The sequence below is a fragment of the Blastomyces dermatitidis genome (assembly GCF_000003525.1).
Source record: "Blastomyces dermatitidis ER-3 genomic scaffold supercont1.5, whole genome shotgun sequence".
Lineage (NCBI taxonomy): Eukaryota > Fungi > Ascomycota > Eurotiomycetes > Onygenales > Ajellomycetaceae > Blastomyces > Blastomyces dermatitidis.
In genome coordinates this window covers 2,106,145-2,116,925 of record NW_025544778.1, presented here as the reverse complement: position 1 = coordinate 2,116,925, position 10,781 = coordinate 2,106,145, and the positions used below count along the sequence as shown (strand labels likewise).

Sequence of the window (10,781 nt, the reverse complement as noted above, 5' to 3'; positions counted from 1 at the left end):
TATCATACTTTTCCTCACTGTATTCCAAGAAAGAGATTGTAAAGATTTTATTGATTTATCTTAAAAATCAATTTTAGTTTATTAGATTCTCTTCAAAAATCTAACCTAGTTACTGAACTAGTGTGAAAAAAATCAGGTGTTTTATACACAAAAGTCTTTTATTCTTCTTTTGAAACAGTCTGACCAACTTTTCAATTGAAAACAGACTTAGAAATATCTCAATTGAAACAGTCTGACCAACTTTTCATTGAGTGAAAACAATGAGTTCAAAAATACGCTCAGTTGATGTGGAAAAAGATGCTTTCTCAAATGCTATTCCTGAGATTGAAATTCTGAAGAGAAGAAAGAAAGAAGAAATAGAGAAACAACAAGTTCTTGAAATACAGGAACTTGAAAAAGCAAGCAAGATTCTTGGAAAGCAGTGTCTGAGTGAGATGAATGAAGAAGTTCTGTTAATTCTTCATGCTCAGGCCAGACAACTACAGGAGGTGATCAAGTTCAAACTTGGAATCTCAAACACAGTTCAAAAAACCTTGAAAATTCCTAGTACAATCACTGACTCTTCATCTCACTCTTCTTCTTCCTTTCTTCCTACTCCTTCTTCTTCTTTGAATCAGAAGAAAACATATGCTCAAGCAGCTGAATCTGCTGTCTCTAAACCTGCTGTCTCAAAACCTGCTCAAAATCCTGAGAAAACTGAGAAGAATACTGCTCATGCCTCTATTCATAGAAAAGTGGAAAAGAAAATGCAAAAAGAGAAAAACTTCCAAATCTCTAGAAATAGAAGACTCATTCTCAAAGTCTCAAACCAGGACATTCTGCAAAGAAACAAGCTAAACTCAAATCTCATTTTCAGAATCAGAAATGAAATTAATCAGCAGTTCTTTTCTCAGTTGATGACTGATATTGAAGTTCAAAAACCAGTTATAGCTTCAATTGAGCCATCATTCTTTGGAAACTCTATTATTCTGACTACAATGCCTGAATTCAGTGCTGAATTCCTTATTCAGAATGAGAATCTCTGGAAGTCAGCAGTAGAATCATTGCTAAACACAACAATTCTATCTGAAAGAGATGAAAAGTGGGACAAATTCATTCTTCATGATATTCCAGTTGAAATTTTTGACTGTGAAGAAGGAATGCTACTTCTCAAAAATGAATTGAAAGAATACAACTCCATTCAACTGAGAAAGGAGCCTGTATGACTAAATTCAATTGAGTTCAGACAAAGCAGGAGAAATGCCTCTGTTCTAGTATATACAAAAACACTTGAACAGTCAAAGATCTCTGAAGTAAGAGTAGCAGGTTTGAAAATGAGAGTTCATGAATACAAAGACTCAAGAATGAATCTCAAAGCTCAAACACAGTGTTCAAACTGTCAAAGATATGGACACTTTGCAATCTCATGTTTTAGAGACTCAAAATGTGCATTCTGTGCCAGAGATCACAAAACTAGTGAGCATAAATGTGAAACATGCTCAAAAAGAGGTGAAATTTGTCAACATACTCTGCTTAAGTGCTCTAATTGCAAAGAAAAACATGCATCTAGCTCTAAAGAATGTATGTTTGCTCCTAGAACTCAAAAGAACTGGAGAAAAGATGAAGCTCAAAGTCAATCTAGAACTGAAGAGAAGAGTCAAGCCAGTAAACTCACAACTGCAAGCTCAAAAAGAAGAAACTCTCAATTATCTAAGTCTTCAAACTCCAATTCTCCAGCAAAATGTAAACAGAATTTGAATCCTCAAACTCCTGTTAAGATTAGAGAATTGAGAAATGACTCTGGTGATAAACTAGATATAATGCAAGCAGTTGAGATTCCTACTTTTCAGAACAGTTATAATCTACTATCTGATGATAGTGATTAGATTCTTCTCTACTCTCTTTTAGTATGAATATACAACAAAAACAACAAAAAAAGTTTAAAAACTCTTCAAAAATCACATTTATTCAAAATAATGTGGATAGAAACTCAAATTGCATTTATTCTTGTCTTCAAATTGCATTTGAACAAAAAGTTGATTTTGTACTGCTTCAGGAGCCGAATTTTGATGCTGAGTAAAAATATGTCATTTCTCATTCAAGCTACTACTGCTTTCTACCTCAAAAGTCTGAGATAAAGTCAAGAGTAGTGATCTATGGAAGAAAGAGATCAAGATATCAATTTAATCTAAGATTTGATATCATGTCTGACCCTGATATTCTGGTGGGTGATATTATAGATAAAGAAAATGAGTTTGATACTATACAGCTCATAAATATCTATAATGAAAAGTCATTGAAGGAAAATAACAATATCTGGACAATTGATAGAGGATTTCTGAACATAACTCCATCAAGAAACTCTATAATTGCAGGAGATTTCAATGCACATCATCCCTGGTGGAATTCAGAATGCAAGAGAGCAGTGAGAGCTGATAATCTGGTTGAATGGACCTTTGAGCATTCAATAGATTTGGTTAATAAGTCTGATCAACAAACATTCTTTAGAAAAGGCATGAAACAGAAGTCTATTATAGATCTAACATTCATGTCACAAAATCTAATGGAAAGAAGACTTGTAAACTGGTTTATTGATTCAAATGAGACATCAGGATCAGGTCATGAGATTATTCAATTTGATATTGAACTGAGTGAAAAACAAATGAGTGAAAATCCTCTTCTCTCTAATCAGTATAACTTTGAAAAAGCTGATTGAAAAGCAGTTGAAGAAAGCATAAAACTGTTAAAATCTGAAAGACAGAATGAGCTATATTGGAATTCTGGTCAAGATATCTCAAATGAAATGCTTGAGAGTAGAGTGAAGCTTATTACATCTATCATTCTAACAAGTGTTAGAGATAATATTCCAAAAAGAAAATCTTCTGAGTATTCAAAACCTTGGTGGAATGAGAATATCTCATCTAAAAGAAAAGAATTAGCTACTGCTAGAAGAGATTGGAAGAATGATGTAATATCTGATGAAGAGTTCAAAACTGTCAGAAATGAATATTTTTCAGATATTAAAAGAGCTAAAACAGACTGCTGGAATAAATTTCTTGAAGAAGCACAAGGGAAGGAAGTTTTTAAAGCTTTTAACTATACTAAAACAAGAAGTGTAGCAAAACTTCCAGCTCTAGAATATGAGTTTCAGAATGAATCATATACAGCAAACTCTTTTGAGGAAAAATGTCAAGCTTTCATGAGAATTCTCTTTCAGAACTCACCAGATTCAGATTCAGAGGAAGAGGAAGAGAATATATCACTTCTCAACTATGTTGATGAAAATGACTGGGAATGGCCTGATCTTACACAAGATGAATTAGAGTCAGCTATCTTCTCAAGTTCTGTTAAAACTGCTGCAGGTCCAGATTCAATTAATCACTTGATTATTCAAAATACATATTCCTACTTAAAGAATGAATATTTTGAGCTCTTTTTCAATCTCTTGAAAAATGGATATCATCCTGAATGCTGGAGAGAAGCCACTGGAGTGATTCTTGCAAAACCTAATAGAAAAACTTCAAGTCCTAAGTCATATAGAGTAATATCTCTATTGAACTGTTTAGGAAAGGTTTTAGAAAAGATAATAGCTACTCGACTATCTTTTATAAGCTCTATAGATGATTCTCTTTTATTCAGTGAACAAATGGGAGGTAGAAAACAGTGTTCTGCAATTGACACTGTTCTCTCAGTTGTTCATGATATTCAAATAGCAAAGCATGAGGGTCTGGTCTCAACTGCAGTTTTTATTGATATAAAAGGAGCGTTTGATCATGTTTCAAAGTCAAAGTTAATTCAGACATTGAAGATATTAAAACTGCCACTTTCCCTAATAAAATGGGTTAACTGTTTTATGTCTAAAAGAATTATACAACTCTTCTTTGATGAAATGAAACAAGACAAGACTGAGATAAAAATAGGAGTACCACAGGGGTCTCCAATCTCACCCATTTTATTTGCAATATACACTGCATATCTATTCAAAAATAGAAATATGAGAATAGTGCGATCTCTGAGTTATGTGGATGATATTGGTCTAGTCTACAGCTCAAAAACTATCAAAGAGAATTTGAAAGTAATTGAAGAAGCTGCAAAGGAAATCTTTGTTAGAGCAGATATCAATCAAATTCAATTTGATATGAATAAAACTGAGTTAATTCATTTCTTTCCTAGATTCAATGAGAAAGAACTATCTCTAACTCTTTTAAATAGAGAGATTAAACCCAGTGTAAATGTCAAATGGTTAGGAGTATGGTTAAACTCCAAGTTGAATTTTAAATATCACATTCAACAAAGAACTGTCAAGGCAGAAAGACTATTGAACAACATAATCAGACTATCAAATACAGAGAGGGGTCTATTCTTCCAGGCTATGAGACAGTTATATATAGCCTGTATTACATCAGTAGCTGATTATGGAGTTCAAGTTTGGTGGAATAATCAAGGGAATTTCACTGAACTCTTTCAAAGTCTGCAAAACAGAGCCTTGAGAAGAATTCTGGGAGCATTTAAATCATCTCCTATTAAAGCAATGGAAATTGAAGCTTCAATTCCTCCTCCTACTATTAGATTTGAAAAGGCCTGTATGAACTATGCTCTGAGAGTTGTAAAGATGAGCTCAAATCATATAATCAGAGAAAGAGTCTCTTCTTCATTTCCACCAATTAACTCTGGAAATGAACTGGATTGGAATAGATTTCTTGATTGGAATGAAAATAATTCTTCAAAGAAAATGCCTTCTCAACTGTACAGACTATGCTCTCTGATTAAAAATCAATTTTCTTCTTTGAATGTTGAAAAAGTTGATCATGAGAAGTTATCTCCCTGGAGAAAAAAGCTTGAATCTCTTATAGACTTACAAATAAGTGAACTATCAAAAGAGAAAGAATATGAACAGCATTTGAAGAGAATTTCTACAATCAATATAAAAGACTCTATTCTGATTTATTCAGATGGCTCAAAAAATGAGAACTTGAACAGATTGGGCGCAGGCATTGCTTATACTGAAGATAATATTAATTTTATCTCAGATTTCTGGAATCTAGGCTCTGAATGTGAAGTCTTTGATGCTGAACTATTTGCAATAGTGAAAGCTTTCAAACTCATTGAAATAAAATCTCATAAAAGAGGAAATTGTTTGAAAGAGGCATGGATATTCTCTGATAGTCAAGCTGCTTTAAAAAGACTTAGAAATAGTCAGATTCATAATGATCAAATGAATCTTGAACTGATCTTAAACTCTGTTTTAAAAATTCAAGAGAGAAGAACATCAAAGCTGAGAATTCATCTGCACTGAGTTCCTGCTCATATGAATATTCATGGCAATGAATTGGCTGATTCAGCTGCAAAAAAGGGTGCAGAATTAAGCAGATCTATTCAAAAAATTGTGTCCTGGTCTTTTATAAAGAGAAAAATAAAAGAATCTTGTTTAGACAAGTGGAATGAAAGCTGGCAGAAACAAAAGAAGAGTATACATTATTCAAGATTTGAAACAAAACCCAAGTGGAAATCTTGTTCAATTAAATGTAAAAAGAAAATATTCTCATCTATAATACAGCTGAAACTAGGACATGGCTATTTCAAATCTTATATACAAAGATTTGATGATAGATTTGACTCAATAGAATGCTCATTCTGCAATACAAATGAGAATCCTGAGCATATTATAATGCACTGTGCATTATACAATAGTCTCAGAGCCAGATTGAAAGAGAAGTATGATCTAAATCAATTAAATATGAGATTCTTATTCTCAACTGAGACAGGAATTAAATACTTAATAGACTTTCTATCAGAAACTCAAGCAGCTACAAGAAAATGGCTAAATTCAGAATTATCTGAATATGAAGAGGAGGAAATCAATCAGATATAGTCTGTTAAAACAGCTATACACTCTCTTTTAAGAATTTGTTTTGTTATAGTCTCTCTTTACTTTTTCTTTTTCTGTATCTTTTCCTTTCAATTTCTTTCTATCTATCTATTTAATGTGTCTATCTTTGAGACTGTGTTCTTTCTCTCTTTTCTTTTGTCATGATATTGTCAAATGGTTACAAAGTATCAAAAGATGTTAAAACACTGCAATTTGTAAACAGTTTTTGTATTCTGGGCTGGAATTTTCTGATTTTGCATATCTGAAATTGATGAATGTACAATAGTTAACTTTACAGACATAGAAAAAACCCTGAGAACTAAAGTTCTCAGGTAGATGTCATAGTCTCTGACTGCATACATCTATAATTGAAGAATAATAATAATAATAATAATGAATATAATTAATATATATACATGGCTGTGAATACAGTCTGAGAATGAATAAAAGACTGTCTTTAGAACTACACTGAGATTATTTAAATATCTAGTAATGTCTTTTAATCTGACTAATATCTCTGTGATATTTCAGTCTTTCATTAATAAAACACTTCATGTATATCTGAATATCTTCATGATAATATATCTGAATAATGTGATAATGTACTCTGTGAAGAAGAAAGAACACACTGAGCATGTATGAAATATATTGAAGGTCTTAGATAAGACAGAACTGTATATTAAGCTTGTGAAGTGCAACTTCAGTACTCACTGAATTAATTTTCTAGAATATGTAATCACTGCAGATAATATTCAGATGAAATCTTTGTAAGTTAAGACTATTCTATCATGATTAGAGTTAACTAGTATTTATAAGATTCAGATCTTTCTGAGCTTTATGAATTTCTATAGACAGTTTATCTTTGTATTCATAAGAATCTTCTTGACTCTTACAGACATACTGAAGAGTGAAAATAAGAAGAAGTCATTTCATGAACAGAGAATGAAAAGATTATTGAGAAGAGAGAACTGTAAGAACTTTCTTATCTCAGAAGCTTACAGAGTCTTTATAAGATTGAAACAGGTATTCATAGACACAGTGATACTGTTTCACTTTGATTTCTTACTCTTAATTAGATTGAAGACAGATGTCTTCTTCTTTATAATTTCAGAAATAGTCTTATAACTACAGTTAAATGAGAACTGAATTTCAGTGATCTTTTTCTCACAGAAGATGCAACTCACAGAGATTAACTATAACATTCATAATCAGAAGCTTCTTATAATAGTGAAATTCTTTCATCACTGATATCACTACTTTGAGAGTCTTATAACAGTGATTACTGTTAGAACTGATTATAACAGCTTATAATAGTTTACTTCAATCAAGAAACTCTCACAGCAGTAGATTTACTGAGCTCAGAGACTGAGTGAGTTCTGATTCAAGATAGAACATATTAAGAGAACTAAGAACTCAGTGAACAGACTCTCTCACAGATTAGACTATGTTAAGAAGATCAGAGTGCCAGACACAGAGAGACTAGAGAAGACAGAAAAGCTTTACAGAATGCTTAAACTGAGTGTTGTAAAGAGATTGACTGAAGAGTCTCTCAATTCTCTGTAAGAGAAGAGAGAAAAGAGAGAAAAGAAGCCTGTATAACTACTCTCTATAACACTGAGAGTCAACACTCTGAAGATCTCTGTGAGAATTCTTGAAGAGAGTATCTATAATCTGAAGAGTTTGCAGGCTTTAAGAAGCACTGTGAAAGACCTGATATAAGAAGAAACAAAGTATAAGTCTTTATAAAATCTTCTATTCAGATTGTCTGAACTGCAACTGAAGAATGAATATACTCAGTATATTCAGAAACTACTTACAGCAGAGATCAATTCTGCAGAAATAAAGAATTGAAGAAACTTAAATAATCTCTTGCAAAGAGAGAGCTGAATTTATATACTTATAAATGAGTTTCTATGTGTAGAACTTATTAAAAGGTATCATGACTCTTCTCTAACAGGTTATTTTACAGATACTAGAACTTATAAGTTGTTTATAAGAAAATACTTCTGACTGAAGATATGAGAACTTATAAAGAAGATAGTGAATTCTTATACTATTTATCAGAGTTCACAGATAGTGTGATTCAGATTATATAAAGAACTTACTTCTCTACTCATCTTACAGAAACCTTGAGAATAGTTAGAAATAAATACTCTTATAAGTCTCTCTGAAAGTAAGAACATATATAATACCTGCTTTAACAGTGTGCTGATGATAGTGAATTACTTCATCAAGATAACACACTTTATACTCACTTACAAGAACTTAAAGTCAAAGAATTTGACTCACATCTTCATTCACAATATGATTCAGTTGTATGAATTGTCTGTGAACATTATCTCAGATAGAGAATCAATCTTCATAGAAGAGTTCTGATCTGATCTGATAATTATATTGAAGATCTTATGAGATCTAAGCATGACTTTTCATTAACAGACAGATGATCAGATAGAATATTTAATAAGTATATTAAAACAGTATCTGCAGTGCTTTGTCAATTACAATCAGAATAACTGAGTATATTGATTATCACTCACAGAGTTCATATATAACAACTCAAAGTATGTCAGCACAGATAAAACTCTCTTTGAGATACTCACTGAGACTTATTCATAAATGATCTTGATAAATCTGCAAGAGTACACTATAGAGTGTGACAATGCCTGTGAACAGGCTGAGAGAATTCAGAAGATCTGAGAGAAAGCTTATAAATTCTTAACAAAGACTTAAGAGTATCAGAAGAGATACTATAACTTCAAGCATATTACAAAGAGTTTTAAGAAAGATGATAGAGTCTGACTAAGTCTAGAAAATATTATCATGTAAAGATCTAGTAAGAAGCTGAATCTCTTACAGACAGAGTCTTATAAAATTATAAAGAAAGTTAGCTTACAGTTCTATAGATTAAAACTGTCATCTGAGTTATAGATATACAATGTTTTTTATATCTCTTTACTTCATGAATATAAGAAATTCTTAGAAGAGAATTCTATGACTCATCACTCTATCTACAGAGCACTAGAGAGTGAAAGAGAATATCAGATTAAAGAAATTATTAACTTAGAGAAGTAAGATTACAAGCTCTGATTCAAGGTTCAGTGACAAGAGTATTCTGACAAGATGAATGAGTTCACTTAAGAATTATTTAGACAGATAAGATATCTGTAGAAGCTGAGACATGACTTTCATACTATAAATTCTGATAAGTCAGAATGATGTGATCTTTACTAAGAACCTGATTATAATAAAGATATTAACACTGTCATTTACAAACTCTAGTCTATAAGATAATGAGTTTCTACTGAAATGAACAGTCTGCAGTATATACAAGAGAAGAAGAAATCATATTCTTATTAAAGTTAAAAAATAAGAAAATAAACAGAGCTGTGAACACAATTTGAAGATTAATAAAGAAAAAATAAAGAAAACTTAAACTCATATTCTCAATATCTGTGACACTCAATTCTCTTATAACTATCAATTTTTCTCTTCAAAGAAGCAGAGAGTATCATATCTGCAGTACAGATAATTGTTGCATTTGATACAAAGACTGTCAGAAATGCACAGACTTCAGAGAAGTCAGACATCAGAGTGTATGCAGTTGCAGCAGAGCCTTGAGAGCTGGCTGTCTATGTGTGTGATCAGATATCTCTTATAAAGCTGTGTCTGCTCTTTCAGTTGTACTGAAGTATTCAGTCTGGAAATAATTGAGATGTGAAGAGAGAGCTCATCTGCTCAGGTCAACTTTCATTATGAATTCATGACATTCACATTGTCTTAATTACTCAGATTTTGTAAGTATCTGAGAACTCATCTTTCATTGATAATGAAATTGCAGAAATGCGCTGCAGCGCGAGAATCATTGATGAGAAACCTAGGCATATTCACATATGCCTGGTCAGAGATTGTACAGGCAGAGAGAGAATGATTGTAGGCCTGCAAAGCTGCAGAAGACACTGACAATACTAAAAGCTTCACAAGAACTGTTAGCTAGAGTCTGTAAGAAATTATTTATGAGAAGACTTACAGTAAAGAAAGAAACTGCACTACTTGAAGTCAGAGACTGATCTGAGAAAGAAATGAAGAAGACTACTGATCTGAAGATTGAGTGCAGTGACAGGGCTGAGAGAGATGAAGACATGATTATGAGTGACAGTGTCTCTGCTTCATCAGCTGGTAAAAAGCAATCAGAGAAGTTATGAAGACACTCATAAGAAGCTCAGCAGCAGTCAGACATTATTGTGAAGATATTGAAATTGAAAAATTTTTATTCTTGAGAAGTTCTTGAATCAATATATAAACATTGTCAGAAACACTCTCTCTCTGTTATCTGAGTGAAAACACTTCACAGATGAATAAGAATACTCACAGTTTATAAGAATGAAAGCTGTTATAGAAAAAGAGAAAAGAAGATGAGATTTCACAGACAGATCTGAAGTATTTATACTACTCTAGAGAGATTTACTTACACTGTAAGTGATTCTGTAGAATAGTCAGATCACTCTAGTAAATAAGAGTGATTGTGAATCACAGATCTGAATCTTTCTATATAATTACAAAGAGTGATTACAGACTGCAGATATCTTGATTCTATAATTCTATAGAGTTGATGAAAGAATGAAAAATTCCTCACAATTCTACAGTGTTAAAGAACAATGATTCATGAGAATGAGTGAAAGATTAACTTGTGAATGTTTCTCTTTGATAAGAATGATCTCACAGAGAGTGATTCATCTGTAAGATGAATCTATATAATGATTATACAAAGAATCTTATGAAAATAATTAAGAGTTAATCAGAACTCTTCTGTATGAAAGATGTGAGATAAATCTATATAATAGTCAGAGAAGAATCTGTAGATTATAAAGAATCTTATGAAATAAGAAACTGAGTGACAGACTCTTTTCTCTTCATAGTAATAAGGGATTTTTTC

The 10,781-nt window shown here is 31.9% G+C and overlaps 1 protein-coding gene across 1 annotated transcript; it reads left to right on the top strand.

The window, feature by feature from the left end:
* Window positions 1-260: 260 nt before the first annotated feature.
* BDCG_17069 (uncharacterized protein) lies at window positions 261-1,865 on the top strand (the record flags this gene model as incomplete). The annotated part of the gene is made up of 4 exons (XM_045426233.1): window positions 261-1,199; window positions 1,278-1,305; window positions 1,415-1,560; window positions 1,731-1,865. 4 exons carry the CDS (start codon window positions 261-263, stop codon window positions 1,863-1,865), a joined length of 1,248 nt encoding a protein of 415 aa, XP_045281144.1.
* Between the last annotated feature and the right edge of the window lie 8,916 nt (window positions 1,866-10,781).